Genomic DNA, 17,596 nt, shown 5'->3' with positions numbered 1-17,596 from the left:
AGGCTCGAAAGGTGCAAGAAAATCCTCACATGGATCAAGGCATACGGATCAATTGTGAAAATTATCTCGGACAAGTAGATTTTCACAGTTGATCAATTCCACAACATCCGGAAGTACCGCTATCTTGCGGAAATAAAAGAAAATGTCCAAAGGGTTTTATCACAAATAATCAATGAATAATTAGAGAGAAAAAGTATTAAGGATAAAAGTAGTCAATTAATCAATGATTGATCTTCAATAGACACTGCGATGAATCAATCGTTTTTAATGTGTTAGATCTCCTATGTACCTGATCACATTGCCGAAAGTGGTTTTTGGTAATGTGTCCTAGAACTTGATACTTAATTATCAAGTTATCTAAGATCACTATAAAACTATAGTATTCTTGCTCGCTAATACGTTTAAATCTTTTTTAAATAGGGAATATGAATAAATAAAAGGACTAATATTTTGTAGATTACTAAGATTATTTTATAAATGTATACTCCCAAGGATATCGATAATTTTCACACTCCTAATAATAATTATGTTACATAGATAGGAAAATTACAATTTATATTTATGATGCGTCAATACAAAAACAATTTTGTATATATATATTTTTTTTTTTACTTAATAAATGTTTAAGTCTAATGTTTCATGAACATATTTCGATCAATGATGATGCTTTATATTTAAATATCTAAGATGATTTGAAATACTCAATAATGTTTACTATGGTTCAAATCCTTCATTTGATTTATGGTACTTCAGTTGGGCACAAAATGGCCTTACAGGGGCGTGTGCAGGATTATATTTTTTTAAATTTTATAAAAAAATACAAATATCAAATTTTTACGAAAAAAATTACAAAAATTCCTCAGCTATTAAAAAAATTACATTTTTTAGAAAAAAAAATCAAATATTAATTTTTTTTTGAAAATTATTTTAAAAATAAAAAAAATTACATTTTTGGAAAAATATTTCAAAAATTAAAAAAAATTCTAGAATATATAGCTATTGACAAAAAATTAAATTTAAAAAAAATTCAAATGTTAAATTTTTTGATTCCTTAATTGGGGGAGGGCTACAGCCCCTCAAGCACACAACCTGGGAACGTCCCTTTCTTATCAATAAAATCTATTTATTTTTCATTATGAAAGGACTTTTAGCAACCTTTAAGTGTAATTTACGGTAGGCCCAAGGATTAATCAAAATATATTATAAATAGAATATAATTATAGTTCTAATAATACAAAATATGTAATCGAGACTCAATTTTGGTGGAAATTATTCAAGCTAGCTTGAGAATTGACGGGTCACATTTTTAAAATAATATCAACACTTCAAAGTGTAATAAATATATACGATTTGTTCAATAAGCTGAATTAAGTAGATAAGCATTAGATTCTATGAAGACGAATTAATCAATCCCTCTTACAATTGTTATTGATAATTAATTAACAATGCCAAAAATCCCATTACCTAAATCCTACCTATGTAGAAAAAAAAATAATATTGGCGAATAAATATAATAATGAATACTAATGCCACAATGTACAACTTTTACTATAAAAACGATATAAGATAATTAATTGATATTGAAAAATAAAAATTATAAGAGGTTGTCTGATTTTGCTATGTTTTTATGAACGATTGATTTTGTATGAATCTTAAAAATCTTAACGAAGATTATCAGGAAGGTTTTGTGAATCGAAAAACAACTCCTACGTTAAACTATATACTCATTCAACAATGCAATGTTATAATAACATTGGAACATTAGTCCTTTACATTCTCCAGCTAGTTAAAATTAAGATGAGTTTCGAGGTATAGAGTGTTTTCATGTCCTCCATTTTGGGAGTCTAAACAACCAAGTGTTATAATATTGAAGACCCCTTTCTCATTAATATTATAGAAAATAGTTAACTGTAAAATGTCAAAATGAGACCAAAAAATAGAAATGGAAATAATGAGACATTTTTCTTAAACTATTCAACTTTTCTCGTCCCTAATCGATCAGAAAAAATTGTACAAATCTAATCGTGTTTAGGGATTTTCAATACATATTACTTTGATTATATTCATATATCATTGTCATCAAGTAGTATTCAATGGAGATATTATTTTTTTTTTATTTATTCTTAAAGCTATTTGGTGTAGTTCCATCAAGATTTATTTGAAATTTGTCCTTTTTATGTAGTAAAAATATTAGATTTGACCCCCCAAAATGTCATCACCAACAATTATGATGCAATTCATGACGTCGCTGAAAATGATATGTTACAAGTAAAGACGAGGTTGTGTTAATTATTAATTAGATCACTCAACCTTTTTCTGTGTAGACTCCCTTCTGCATATAATATCAGGTCCATTTGATTAATTTATTATAATTGTGAATTATCGATATGGCGACTGAGGTTCTTAGAAAACGGATCACAACATTAGAAAAGGCAGTCTTGGGAACAGAGGGAGATATTTTATCAAGTGACCCTTCTCCACCCATTGTCCCATATTTGACGGAATTCGCTCAAAGCCTGGGTAATGCTGTGGAAAAACGAGAGCGAATTCGTAGTATTCTTCGAGATGTCTCCTCCATTGACACCTTTTTGGATCCCAACTTTGGAGAAGAAAGGGGGGATTCCACTCTCAGCCAAAGGAGATATCATTCTAGCTCAAAAAGATGTGATTTTAAAGACAAATTCCTTGTTGGAAAGAGTGGATAAATCCAAGGGTGTCTTGGATCAGAGTCAAGAGTTAGAGAAGGCTGTGAGACACTTTGAGCCAAAGTTCCAAAAGCTTGCTAAAATTCAGGTACCATCTATTTGATATAAATAATGGTTATTTTACCTAATAGTCATTTCTTATATCCATCCTTAGGTTGATCAAGTTAAAAAAAAGAGGAAGAGCTGTCGCATGAATCTCTGGAACTAATTCAAAAATATAACGAAATAATTGAAATTGTATCAAAGTCATTCATTGATTACGATAATCTTTTATCGAAGGCGGAAGAGAAGAAGTAGGGGAATTATTCATTTTATTTCACTGTATTATCATGTTAACGTTTAATTTTCAACACAGTATTGTCAAATTCACACATATTTTTTTTTTTTTTAAACTTACAATAATAACTTAATATTCACCATCATGAACTATTCATTTCTTTCTTTAAGGAAGAGACTAAACCGATTCTAATTTATACTATAGACCAATTATACTAACCATATTTACTTTAATTGTTGTAATAATATGATAAATATTTATAAGGTTAAACAGTTTCTCATTTCCCGAGAAACTGTTCTTAAGTGACATGCCGGAAAATCAACTTTTAAACTTAAGTATCCCGGTATGAGATACTAAATATTGTCCAATTAAAGGGATTTATTTTATATTTTAAGGTAGTCTTACTCTCACTCATGAAAGATTCAAAATTAATTCATATTTCTCATGTTAATTCATAATAATTCACACTATAGTATACATTGTTAAAAACTTTATCTCAAGTGAACCTTCATTGATAATTAAATGGGATATTGCACGAGGATTTCTCGTAGGTGGAAAACCCCGAGAAAATCTAGCGGCAATTTTCCACGCGGGATATTTTTTTATTATGTATATTAGTCGACTGTCTCGAAAAAAAAACAACTCCCGAATAAGAACATATTTTTATGTTATAATTTGAGTTAGTTTGTTTTAATAGTGTTAAAAAGTAAGGGTTTTTGGTTTTCTCTGAACAGGGATAGTATATAGCTGATTAAACAATGATCATAAACTCTACATCAGCCCCAATATTTCATTAAATTATAATCCTTGTATTCAAACTTCTGGTAACTTCATAGTATTTTGTGGCATCTCGAAAGGATGAATCAGAACAATTTGTTGATAGAATTGACGTTAATGTATTCCGTCAGATTGCAAAAAATGTAATTTAGGCTTCATTTTTGAGATAAATCATTCCAACTGACTTTTGTGTTGATCTACCACATATTATATAGGTACAACTATTATATCCGTTGTTGTCTATCAATGATGTCCAGCCTTTGTATCATTGCGGAGCCCTATATTATTTATTAATATTTTATAGCATATAAAATATGATCAACCAAATGCTTTAGTTATTATATTTGTGGCCTCTCGACACAAAAGCAAGAATGAATGATTTTCTCAAAATTGAGTCTGCATGACATATTTTGTATTTTTTGACGAATAACATTACAATTTATATCAATAAATAATTCGCATTCACCCTTTAGTTCTGTTGCCAATTCCACATAAGTAGCCAAAATGGATAGTCACAATGAAAGATAGATAAATTGACTAATTTTATTTGAAAGGGGCCATACCGGTTCAAAATGAGTAGCTGATAAGGGTTCTAAACTATAGATAGATTTCTTTGGTATCTTAACTCATCCTAGTAATTTGAATAAGCCTATAACTGACACTAACATATCTATGAAATATTGGCCTGTTTTATACAAGTTGCAATTTATTCGTCTTAAAATGCCTTATTTAATTAGAACATTGATCATTCTAATTACCGACTATACATTGATGTTGTTATTTCATTTTGATCACTTCAAAAGATATGTTTAATATATATTTATGAGCAGCGCAACCGTACGCATTTAATCTATATATTCTACATAATACTTATATTATAGTCAAAAATGAGACCAATCATCCATGGAATATTAAACTATTACATTATCCTAATCCCAAACACTGTAAATCCTTCATTTAAAATTATTAGTCTCATTTTTTAGTTGCAACTTGTACATATAATAAATGGGGATTTCCTCCTTTTTAGCAATTTTTGTTCAATATTAATTTTTATGCTCAAGCACCACATTCCTTATTTTTTCATGAGGAATCACTGATATAATATACATTAACAATCATCACAATAAGCGAATGAACGAACATGTAGTAAAGACCCCTCAGATCCTTATGTAGAAAAACATTTTAAACATTAAAGAAAGGAAAGTCAAAAAAAATGTTTAATAATGAATTCATTGGCACAGGCTCTGATGCTGCACGAACGAAACTTTATAATATTTTTATTTATTGTAGCAAATCATTCTATTTATATCTCAATGTATAAAAATGTGTATTACGTTTGTACCAATAGATGAGTTGCACGCTCAGGAAAGGAAAATGTTAGAATTTTACATTACATAATTTTTTCGTAGACACAAAAGACTACAACTTAAAACAAAATATAGAATATATATATATATATATTTATTTATATATGGATTTGTACTGTATTTAATAGGGGGGCAAATATATATTGAGAGGAGAAGATAGAGAGGGGGTAATATTCTCTAGCTGCTAACTCATTAATAAATTTCGCACATAAAGTTATTGACACTGAGTTCACGAAAAAAATAGATAGAGTTGTCAGATGAGAATTCTTCTTCTTCTTCTTCTTAATTTCTTGAAATAATAATTCAATTGATTTAACACCATGTATCTTCTGTTTCTGAACAAGAACAACGACTTATATATAATAAATAATATAAATTGTCTTGTGTTTATAAATTAATACAAATGTGAAATAGACGCGACGCGACACGACAGGAGAAAGAAGGGATATTAACAAAAAAAAATATATATACGAAGGGCGAAAAAATAACACTTTTTTGGGGTTTGAAATAAATGTAAACGAATCTCACTTTGGGATGATGATGATAAATGCTTGATGCAAAAGATGAACAAATAAACAAACATTTTACAACAATATTATTATTATCGCAAAAATATTGACTTAAATAATAACCAGGCTTAAAATAATTATTATTAATATTATTATTTTAACTTTTTTTGTAATGGAAGTTCATGGATAGTAACTGTTTCTATAACTTCTTGATGATCCACTACTCCGATGATGGGAGGAGGATGAGTGATGATTACGCTGGTGGTGATGGTTATGATTATGGTGGTGATTATGATGGTCCTTATCTCTATAGTCCCGATCTCTATATCGACCTTCCCGTGATGAAGAAGAATTATTATTATAATAGTTTCTACTGCTACTACTCGAACTGTGCGCCGAGGAATAATAGTTTTCTGAATTAGAAGTCCTTCGAGAGTGGTGGTGATGATGTTGATGGTTGTTGGTCGATCCCAAAGCAGCAACGGATGGCGGAGGGTGCGGCGCTGCAGCTGTCTTACTTGCAGGATACGGAGGTAGAGGGTAATTTGATGGATAGCTTGGATACTGCGTAGGAGTAAATGAGGAAAACCTAGATGGGGTGTGATGGTTAAGACCCCCAACTAACACCACAGGCTGTGATTGAGGAACTGTATTCTGAGGACTTGAAGTCTCTGGCGTTGCATCACCGTCCACAACAGGTGTAGAAGCAGTCTTTAACAACAATTCCTCATGATTGTCTTCAACTACGAGACCAAATTCTTTTTTGAGTCTCTCAGTCAAGTCTTCCCTCTTACGCTCAGCGTTGACTGTAGTCGACGCAGTCATCGCACTACTGTTTAATGCATCCATGGAACTCGGAACCACCACAACTATAGAAAGAAAACATACAAAGAATTATAAGAGAAACCTAGAAACACAAATGAATTACCTTTTTTCTTACAATTTTCTCTTTGTGCTTTTTCAAGTTGCTCAAGCTTCTCAAAAAGAGGTAAGGTGTTGAGTGTAGGCATTGTAATGGGTTGATCCTCGTCTAAAGTAGGAGTTCCAGGTTCATCGGAAACGGGTTCCTGAGTAGAAGGTATTTGAGATAGAGGAGGAGGCGGAGCTGCTGCTAAGACAGTCGTCGCTGGTACAATACTCGGCACTGCAGATGGCAAACTAGATAAGGCGCAATTAATTTGAATAGGAGGCGGCAACAACGGGAGCTTCTCTTTATGAGTTGAAGATGAACAGCTACTCCTACTCTCAGCTGCAGCAGAGGTGCTTGATCCTCCTTGTTTCCGCCTTCTTTTATAATCAGCAAGCGATACTCTCTTTTTTTCTTTGGGTTTAGAGGAGCAGGAAGAAATGTTAATAGCTTCTCCAGAATAAGATGCATTCTCGGTTGAAGCGGATGTACTAGATGACGAGGGTAAGGATGTATCCTTTGTAGGTGAACTTTTCTGAGATGGAGGAGAAGACGACTCTGCTACCATTTCATCTTTTATCAAAATGGATGACTCCCTTTGACGTTTAGTTTCCTCTAGTTCAGCTTCTAAATCTTCAATAGAAACATTACTTTTAAAAAATGACTTAAAAGCAGAACTAGGCTCAGGAGTTTTAATTAATGCAGCTTGGTCGTCCTTGTTATTTTGAGCAAAAGAGTCTGCTTCATCTACATCTCTATTAGAGTCTGGCTCAACCTTTATGTCAAGATTGAGTGTAGAAGGACTAGGGTCTTCTGATTCAGTACTTTTGTTATGCTTAATGTCATTAATTTCTTCTTCTTTAATTGATGGCTTAATCTCATCCATTGATTTTTGGTCTGAGGGAGACAACTTAACATCCAACATGGTGGATAATACTTTCTCATTGGATTGCAGAATTTCTTCCTTATCTTCTTCCTCCTCCTTCACTTTCGAAACAGAATCTTGACTTAAATCTTCAGATGTAACATTAATAAGCATATCTTCCATGGCACTATCCAGTACTGCTTCGAGAACAAGGTTTTGAAGTAATTTTTTCTTCAAGGCACTAGGAACCTTACTCTCTTCTGAGGAGAGGTTCTCTTTGGTTATATTTTGGGATGATGTAACGTCAAAGGAGGAAGAAGGAACATGAGAAGGAGTCAATTCAGGTTCTTCATTTCCTACACAAGCCTGAGACTCCTCCTTGTAATTAGCTAATCTACGCTTTTTGAGGGGAGTAACACTATCAGATGCAGCGTCTGAAGGAAGGGCAGCCGCAGCAACGGAAAGTTGTTGATTATCCTTAGTAACTGTTTCATCTTCTTGCTTAACTTTTGCACCATTCGGTGAGTCCTCTGAATGATCCTCAGATATGGCCTGCCTTAACCAACGCTTTTTAGCTGAACAGACAGTTTTCACGGGACTTAGCGGGGCTGAGCGTAATAAATGAGTTGCAATACCAGGGGGACTTCGACTTCCTCTAAGATAATTTGCGGATACATCATCTTCTTCCTGGTTTAACCAATCAGACATAATCATTTTTTTAGTCTTAGGAAAACGAAATTGATTATTTTCACTGGATGAAGATGAGGGATTCTCGTCAGCAGAACCGCCTCCTGACATTGCCCGACTTCGTCTTCTCTGGGGTGAAGTTGATGTATTGGAAGTTTTTCTTTCTTTTTTCTTCATTTTCTTACTCGCATGTTGATTCTCGGTAGACTTTGACTCATCAGCGGAAGATAGCTCTAGATTCGAATCCGGATTGGTCATTTTAACCGAACTACTTCTTCTGCGTTTGACAGGAGGCTTTTCTAAGGAAGGAGTACTGCTGCATTCTATAGGAAATGTCTCCTTTTTTCTTTGTTCTGCCTTCTCCATGGCCTCAATTGCCTTCATAATCATTTCCATCTTACGCTCTTCCCTTGACTTGGACTTATTTCTCAGAGAGCTGGACGCGTCGTAGTTAATAGTATTCACCCCGATAATGAGTCCGCTGTTGTCAGGAAGTCCTAATTTATTTGGACTCGTTTTTGGGGGATTAGATGTCTTTTGTGGAGGAGAGGAGGAGCTAATAATACTAGAGATTAAATTTGATCCGCTACTTTCGTTATTATTATCATGATTATGTATCATGGATGGTTTAGGAAGATCTATTGCATCTTCATCTTCCTTCTCTCGTACTTCTTCCTCTTTTTTGACATCAGGTATAGTGGTTTCTCCGTTAAATTTAATCGGAATCTCATCTTCGATCTCTTCGTCAGCATCTTCATGTGCCGTAGTTGTAACATCAATTTTAGTTCTGCTACTGTTTCTTCGCAAGGCTTTACTACGAGTAAAAGTTTTCCTCGTACTTCTTTCTGAATTTCGTTTTTTCCTCCTTTCTCGAAGAGACGGAGGTGGTGATAGAGGAGATTCCACCTCATTCTCTTTTTCTTTTTTCCCATCGCCGTCACCCCCTTCACCTTCTCCTGGTGGTGGTGGTGGTGGTGGATGTTGTAGTGGCAGTGATGGCCTTACGACAACGTTATTAGGCTTTCCTCGAATTTCTCTGACATCATCTTGAATCGAAGAGGAGATTCCATTGTGTCGAGGTAGTCTTCTCACTTCAGTTGGTAATAAGATTTCCTGATACTTTTCCAGGGACTTAGTAATTACTATGAATATGTGAAGAGATCCCTTGTCCACAACATGCTTTAATTCCGCATTATGATTTGTACTTGAACGGCGACAGAACCTACTATCATTTCCATATGTTTTACCATCGACGACTATTTCTAAAAATTCTGATATGCGATAGAAAAAAACATAGGGACTATTAAAATAATCTTGGTCCTTGTTGCTGGCTCTATATTGAGAGGCCATCATTATCCGTCCTTTGCATTCAACAACGGGAGTGTTCGAGGATAAATTGGAATTAGCAGTTAAAATCTAAAAGAATAATAATAATAACAAGAGTATGATAGTTAATTAATTAACCTTTATTAATAGTGTATTTTAAAACACCATACCTTGACTCCATTTCCTTGAAGAGATACTGTACATCTTGTTGGGCCATTAACAACACTTGATCTTAGTTCACCAGTCCCGTTTTTGTGGCCAGATAGACGAGCTCTCAGTTCTGGAGAATAATGATTAGTAACTGCTTCTTCGTACTGGTCGATCCAAGACCTTAGTTGTTGACCTGTTTCGAATTTTGGTTCTAGGTCATCAGTGTCAAAATCCTCATCCTCTTCATCGTCCTCGTCATCATCCTCATCATCAGGATAACTACTATTTACCCTTCTTCGAGTTATCTTTTTAATCGTATTATTATTATGATGAAGACTAGAGCCAGAGTTTTTCTTCTTCCGATAGTTTTTCTTAGTGGAAGTTGTTTTAATTAATTCTTTATCTGCAGGAGGAGTCGTAGTCGAAGTTGTCGTCTTTTTAAGTTTTTGTCTTTTAAGAGACACTTTAGAGGAATCACCACTTTTTTTAACGTCTACTATTCTCTTATTTAAAATACGTTTATTCGAGAGAGAAGAGTTTTTATTTTCATTATGCTCATCGTCACTGGAACTCGAGTTTTTGAATATCTCTGTTCGCCTTCGCGCTTGAAGGGACTTGGCTCTCTTACGATCAATTTGGCGAGGCTTACACACTTCGCAAAGATATTCGTCAGGAATGTTATTTCTATCGAGCCCCATACATACAACGTGTTGCCATACCCTAAAGAAATAAATAAAACGTTATATTAAAACAAGGAATAATATGAAGATGGATAATATCAACTCACGAGCACTTATCACAGCAAATCATATAACCATCATCGTGAAGAAAATCACAGATACACCTCGTGATAGAATCATCTTCAGCATCTTCCGCTTCCGGAGCAGTTTCTGTTTCTTCACCCTTATCATCTCCACTACTAAGAGATGCCGCAGAATCATCTCCAACTAAGGGAACCATGGGTCCAACACCTGCTTCTTGAATACTATTCAAATTTGCCTGAGTTCGAGATACAACGGGTGACCCTGCTGCAGTACGAGGTGAGTTGCAGACTGTAGTTGATGCAACTGTCTCATGTCCAACGAAATCTGGGGCTGAATGGTTGAAAGACTTGCCAGAATTGAAGTTTCGATCTTCAGTTGTTTCGCCTTGCAGTTTTGATTGATTCTGAACTAAAACAGGTTGGGGTGTTTGTATAACGGGTTGAGGTGGTGGGGATGGGGGAGGTGGTGTTGGAGGAGAGATTGGTATATATGCATAATTGTGATCTTGTAGTGCCATCTGGAAAAATAGTGAAAGATAATAATATAATTATTAATAATACGAAAGCAATTACTTACAGGTTGATTTTTACGTCGTGACTTTGGGGATGACATTCGATTCAGTTTATTAGGATTTAATAACTCTGGATGAAGAGGATCCACAATATCATGCCTAATAGAAGTAGAGAGAGAATAATTTAAAATAGATAATAGTAATGAATGAGAATATAAATAAGACTTACTCATCATTTGAATCATCTTGATTTTTCGAAGGGGGAAACAACTGATGGTGTTGTGTGTTGGGCGGAAGGATTACATTCGAAGAAGTAGAATTGGGTGGAGGGATAAGCGCCGTTGGCACATGAGTCGCAAGTTGTGCCATGGACACATTGGGTTGTAATTGAACTCTTGGTATAGGGATTAGCCCAACAGTGGTTGATAGTAGACCCGAAGCGTTTGCAGTGGGTATAAGACCTTGAGTTGGTGCTTGAGGAAGCATAGTTAAATGAGCAGCTGCCGTCCGACTAGCTGAGGCTGGATGCGGATTAACCATAATACAATGCGTGGGAGTTGCACTATTCGTCACTGCAGAGTGAAGTGATTTAGGAAGACCCCGCAATCCGCGATGAATAGTGGGAGGAAGGGGAGTTTGTGGAAGGTGTCTCATTGGAGTAGGGCCCAGAGGCAATACTGTTGCTCGTACTGGACTTTGGGGGAGTGTCATAGGCATACGGAGAGTAGTAGTGGCCATGGTACGCCCAGCAGCGTCCACTTGTGGTTGAGGAACAAGGTGGTGATGCTCAAGGAGTGGATGATGTTTGACGGCTGTGGCAATGGCCACCTGGACAGGGGGTTTAGCCAGGGTAATAGATCCCCCAGCTGTTGTGATACGTTGCTGTGCCGAAGGAGGAACAACCACTCCTCCGCCTCCTCCACCATGGTGGTGGTGAAGGTGGTGATGATGATGATGAAAATGGTGAGGATGCACAATTGTTTGGGGAGCGTTGTTGCCTTGAGAGGATTGCGGCGCTTGATTAGGAGGATTCCCTCCAGAATTGTTATTGACTTGCAATATTAAACTCATGGTGGACTAAGAAGACATGACGATGATCACTGCCCCTCACCCTGTACAACTGCGATCTGAAAAACCAATAACAAGACATGACATTTTATACTGGATTTAGTTAATAGTTTTTGTTGTTGCAATACACCTCGTCGTCATCAGCGTCTTTTCTGCTTCAACTGAACCAAAAAAGGGTTAATTTATAATGTATTATTATAATATAGTAACAACTAGGGGGAGAAGAAAAGAAGCTTTCTAGGCAACATGCATGGGTGAATATATTTTTAAACTTTGTACGTCAAGTTACTACTCATATTGTCAAGAAAGTTTGTTATTATTCTTCTTCTTCTTTTATTATTAACAGCCCTTTCTTTATTCCCTCCTCTCTTTCCTGCTTTCTTTTTGCTCTAATCGATGTGTACGTGTATGTATTTTTATATTTCAAATAACAAAAAAAATCAAAGGTGGAAGAGTAGGACTTGGAATGAAAAAATAAAACAAGAGAGCTGTAAAAAAGTGGAATAAATATCAGAGAGAGAGAGAAAAGCAACGAAGGAGTTATTACTTATTTAAAAAAAAAAAGAAGAGAAAAATAGGGGGAGAGAGAAAGAGGAAAAGAAGTGCGTCAAATTCTATTCTTTTCTCTTATTCTCCTTCTCTCTTGTACGTACGTAAAGAAGAGATCTTTTTCTTCTCCTTTTTTTTTTAGGGGAATGAAGTAGTGCCTTGTCCCCTCCTCCTCTCCCCTTCAGCTTCTTTCTCCTCCTAACTTAAGCCCCGCGCGTATTCTCCCTCTCACGAGAATTGAAAGTCTTGGGGCGCATACATATTTCATCGTAGTTTTTCTTCTACATAACATTCTACAATACATTGTTATTTCAAATGAGAAGAGAGAAAGAGAGAGAGAGGGGAGAATAAAAAGGAGTGGGCCTCACGGGCTGATCTACACTTTGAGAAAGTGGAGCGGCCCCCTTCATTTGTGGGAGATAAGAAACAAGTGGCTAAATTGGCCTGGTGGTGTGTGGGAGAGGACAGAAGAGCAGCAACCCGCCTCCTTCTCCGCTCCTACAGGGCAAATGTTGAGCTGAGATATACACAAAACAACAAAAACAATAATAAATGCTGCCTGAATTTGATCCGTGACTTACTTCCGAGTTGGATCCTCTACGGATAGCGATGATGATGAGGAATAGTTTCCCTTTCTCTTCTTGAGACGAGTCTTATTTTTCAGATGAATGTCACAGAGTGGAACTGGATCTCCTCTCCACATTGAAGTGTGTTGATCACTCTTGAAGAAACAACCACTTTTCCTTGAATTCGAGCCTCTTGATTCTCCTCTTTCGTCTTTCCTGGAGTCAAGCACGTCGTAGTCAGTGGCACCTTTAATGCTAGTCCAGATCCCGTCGATCAGGTTATTTGGCAAGTTAACTTAGTAGGTGATTAAAGGATTGCAATCAATGAAAAAGAGTGGCAACATTCCTCTTCAAAAAACTTATTCCATGAATCCAAGATTAAATTATTCGCGTCCTTCTTCAAACAGCTCTTCATGATGATGTCGTCCAAATCGGTCTCTCTCTTTCTTTCTATTTCTTCTTCTTCTGTATTTTTCCTTCTTTTTTTCCTTTTTTTTTTTTTTTTTTTTTTTTTTTATTCCTCCTTCTTCTTTTATTATTATTCCATTTCTTTTTTTTTTTTTAAGATGGCGGGATTAGCGCGCACTCCCTTCTCACACACACTATTTATTTAAATTTTAATACATACAAAATACAGAGTCGACACCAACACCACATTCTCAAATCATTCAACATCATGTTAGATCGAAAAGGCGTACCCGTATCAATACTCCTTCTGAAATTTCATTGGTAGATAGAGAGAGAAAAAGAAGAAGGAAAGAGTGTATGTACGTACGTACGTATGAAGCGCCATCTCTCTCTTATAATATATGGACTAGAGATTCGATTTTTTTACTTGGTTTCTCTAGATGTTTCTTCTGGTTCCATTCCATTTGAATATTCTGAGCTCCCCTTGGCAAAAATCGGTTCTCTAAAGAGTCAAAAAAGCGTATTTATTTAATATAACAAAAGAGAATGGAAGTCCTATGGAGTAGAGCAAGCAGGATCAGAGCAGAATAGGGGGAGAGAGGGAGGAAGGCAGAGAAAGGGAGTGAGAGAGAGTTGGGTTTCAAGCTGTAGGAACTCGTATAATATGACCTTAATGATCGATTGTTGTAATGTTATGTGAATTTCGTCCCCTGTTACTCTTGTAAAAAGTATTTCTTAATTAATTAATAATTATGAATGAAATGAGTCTGGGATTCATTTTATTATATCAATGAATGAAGTGTTATTGCTTTTTTCCTTTTGTATGAGTCATTGAAGTATTTTGCTACTTAGTATTTAGTAATTAGAAATTGATTACTAGGTAGTGGTTACTTTAGGTCCGGTCCTTCCTCGCTTGCTGCTTGCTTTCGTTGAGTTATTAGAATTGCATGGTCAAAAATGAGTGAAGGGATCTCACAAGAGTCCCACTTGGATCTAATCCCTTCCGAAGAGTGGTATGAGCATCTACTAAGGTACGGACTCTACTTGGGAGCACTTTTTCAGTTGTCATGCATTTTGGCTGTCATCTTTCTTCCGAGTCAGTCCAAACCTGGAGAAGAAAGTGAAAAGGTAATCCTACGAAGTAAAAGCAATAATACCTCAAAGCGGGTCCTTCATTCCTTTCCTCCCTTTTCATTTTAGTTTTTGTCCTCCGGTATTTTTAGAAACTTTTCCTTTTCATCCATCTTAATTTCTTCAATTTATTTTCTTTCTTACAGGACGAGAACTTCTCTGAGGAAGAGTTTGAGTCCAGTGAAGGACGATTGAATAGAAGTCACTTTAGTACATCTACCAATAATAAGAGAATGGACCGTAAAAAGAAAAGATAAAGAGCTCCATCATGTTGATATCAAGCGTCCTCAAAACCATTGATCCTGGAATGACATGCTTTACTCGTATTTCATTGCCATTGCGTAAAAACTTTAGTGTCGAGAGTACTAGAGCACTTCTATCACTTCAAAGCAATGAAAAAAAGCTACGAGCTCAGGCTCAGTCCAAAGGACGCTTTCTCATTTATCACAATAAGAGATTAAAACCCCTTATGTCCATGGGGCAACCTGTATGGAAATCATATGAGGAGATTAAACCCTATATTAATCATGATCTAGAAGAATTACGGCCATTTGTTCTACTTTCCGTTGAACAGAATGAGTCCATTTCATTCGCCGCCTCAACGCTATCATTAAGTGACAAATATGTTCAGAACGACAGTGAACACTACACGGACTTACGGGCCAGTATGTTTACCATTCAAGATCGTAATGAAGCCGCGATTGTGACAAAGGGTTGGTCTCTTTTAAAGTGGCATAAAAAAACAAGGTATTGTGGATATTGCGGTTCCTCGGAGCTTATAAGAAGCTTGGATGGTCATAAGATAGACTGTACTAAATGTTCGGAGATATTTTATCCCCCAACATACCCTGTCGGAATTGTACTTATTACAAATGATAAAAACAATAAAATCCTTCTTGTTAATTTGCATCGACACCCACCAAGTCTATTTTCTTGTGTTGCGGGTTTCACAGATGTAGGTGAGACGATGGAGTCCTGCGTTAAAAGAGAGGCCGAAGAAGAAGCTGGCGTGGAAATACGGCATATTGAGTATGTTAAGTCACAACACTGGCCTTTTCCTACTGGGAGTCTTATGATGGGCTTTAAAGCTCAGGCAGTAAGTGAACATTTTGAAATACAGCCAGATGAAGTGAAGGAGGCAAGGTGGTTTGACATTCAGGAAATTTGTAATGCACTAGACAATCATTCGGAATGTGGTTTTTTACTACCTCCGTCAGGAACAATTGCAAGGACATTAATCGAAAATTGGATATATCAAGTGTCAAATAAATAAGTTTCGAAATGCCATTACTCATTTAGTTTGTTTAGAAACTATAGAACTACATATACCTATATTAAAAAAGTTACTACTCGTAACAAAATATGATTTTGTGATTTTTAATTCTCGTTTTATTTTATGACAGCAGTACCTTACTTGACGGAACGTATTTACAATTCTAGTTATAACACGATTGAACAAATATAAGTAGACAAATTGCATTTGACAAAATTAAATTAAATACTCTTATTGAAGGGATTCTCAAATTCTTCAAAGTGTAATCCCTTCTCAAATTGCAAATATGTACATTTCAGCTTTATTCTGTAGAGATAACGACATTATTATAGTACGCTTTCATTATATAGTTTGCTTTATTACAAATGCTACGGCAAAATTGGATATCTTACAGACCTAAAAATTATTATGTTGAGGTAAATTGTTCCTCTTAAATAAGCATAATGGCCCTGAGGCATAACAGAAGCCTCTTTTTTACTAATTACAACGCTCCTGCCTATAAACTGGTTGCTATTTTTTTTTTTTTTTTTTTAAATCTTATTTACAAACAACAAATATGTTTCTGGGTTTTAATTTCTAAATATGAGCAACTATGAGTCAAAATTGTTGTTTTCGCATGCCTGCTATTAACTCCCTGTGATCGCACTCATTTCATTTTGTCTTATACTAAAGTGTTTTTTCTGCTTATCGTTTTTCCATACACGAAGTAGTAATGGGCGTATCATTTTGACACTTTCCCAGAGCAATATGTCGTGATTGTTGGGTATTTTTAAAGGCTTAAGCATTGGAAGATTATCCTTTTACTGCTATGTAATTGGAGTATAGTTAGTGAGAAAATAAAGACAATATGCTTCAAAATCAAGTCTTATAAGCGTTCATCATGCAGTCGATGTGGAGCTCTCATGTTTTCAATGAATTCTTTCGGAGGATATTTTCTATTTTATGACATCAATCAACTAGGCTCTCAGTAAATAATGTATTTCTGACAAAATATACAGAGTAATTAGGATAAAAATAGAAGTATAATAACATTTGACTTCATAAAAATAACACTTGTGGCTCGTTTTGAGGCCTTTATATTTAGGGAGGTATCATTAGAAATATTGCAATCTGACATTAATACTCAGATTGTTATTGAGAGTGGAAATGGGTGAGAAATAAACTGTGGAGTAATATTGAGTGAGACTTGATAGCCCTGTAGAATTAATAGGTCTAACTATTTTAGTAATTTGATCTAATTGTAAGTTGATTTTTTCTTCATCCCATCGCGATTTTATTATATCAGTCAATTGATTTTTAATTGTAGTGCCATGTATATAAAGATTCAAATATCTCCTAAATGAATTCAAAAATAGTTATGTTAATAGTTACTAGGGAACTTCATAAACATATGTAGTAATGAGTAAGTGTAGACTATCCCTCTGTGATCATTGCTTAAGTTAGATACAATTACGCAAATTCATAATATATCCCAGTCTTAACTCATCTTTTTTTAATGCAAATAGTAAGTTAAGGATATTTTCAGGTAAGATAATATATGCACTTAAGTCTTTAAAAAACTGGTAATGTAACTCAGAGTATATAAATTGACTATTTATTACCCTCACATATTCAACTCTCGAAAATCAAAGTGAAGATTTTAAAAAAATACAGTAAATTTACTAGTGAAATATATTTAATAAAAAAAAAGGATTATTCTGTATTAATTATTTGGCCTGATTTATAATCAAAGATAGGGTCATATAACTTAACTTGA

The 17,596-nt window shown here is 35.0% G+C and overlaps 3 protein-coding genes across 6 annotated transcripts; 2 read left to right on the top strand and 1 right to left on the bottom strand.

Annotated features, from left to right (window-relative positions):
- Nucleotides 1-2,298: 2,298 nt before the first annotated feature.
- On the top strand, nt 2,299-3,124 carry LOC121122615 (dynactin subunit 3-like). Its single transcript, XM_040717648.2, is given in 3 exon segments — nt 2,299-2,615; nt 2,617-2,793; nt 2,860-3,124. Coding segments are annotated over 3 exon segments (459 nt in total). The 5' UTR covers nt 2,299-2,387; the 3' UTR covers nt 2,914-3,124.
- A 1,847-nt stretch (nt 3,125-4,971) lies between these two features.
- On the bottom strand, nt 4,972-14,436 carry LOC121122613 (uncharacterized). 4 transcript variants are annotated; one of them, XM_071890398.1, is made up of 8 exons: nt 13,804-14,105; nt 13,044-13,743; nt 11,075-11,972; nt 10,911-11,004; nt 10,358-10,851; nt 9,591-10,290; nt 6,564-9,510; nt 4,972-6,504 (listed from the first exon to the last, which is right to left on the bottom strand). In XM_071890398.1, exons 3-8 carry the CDS (start codon nt 11,914-11,916, stop codon nt 5,816-5,818), a joined length of 5,766 nt encoding a protein of 1,921 aa, XP_071746499.1. In that variant the 5' UTR covers nt 11,917-11,972; nt 13,044-13,743; nt 13,804-14,105; the 3' UTR covers nt 4,972-5,815. The 4 variants fall into 4 exon arrangements, with proteins under 4 accessions (XP_071746499.1, XP_040573577.1, XP_040573579.1 ...); XM_040717643.2 differs by having other exon boundaries at nt 13,044-14,436; XM_040717645.2 differs by having other exon boundaries at nt 6,576-9,510; nt 13,044-14,436.
- Nucleotides 14,423-15,933, top strand: LOC121122614 (NAD-capped RNA hydrolase NudC). Its single transcript, XM_040717647.2, has 2 exons — nt 14,423-14,564; nt 14,714-15,933. Exon 2 carries the CDS (start codon nt 14,836-14,838, stop codon nt 15,838-15,840), a length of 1,005 nt encoding a protein of 334 aa, XP_040573581.1. The 5' UTR covers nt 14,423-14,564; nt 14,714-14,835; the 3' UTR covers nt 15,841-15,933.
- The last annotated feature ends 1,663 nt before the right edge of the window (nt 15,934-17,596 follow it).

Source organism: Lepeophtheirus salmonis, chromosome 8 (assembly GCF_016086655.4).
Source record: "Lepeophtheirus salmonis chromosome 8, UVic_Lsal_1.4, whole genome shotgun sequence".
Taxonomy (NCBI): domain Eukaryota; kingdom Metazoa; phylum Arthropoda; class Copepoda; order Siphonostomatoida; family Caligidae; genus Lepeophtheirus; species Lepeophtheirus salmonis.
Note: the sequence above shows the minus strand (reverse complement) of the source record. Positions and strands in the feature narration are given on the sequence as shown.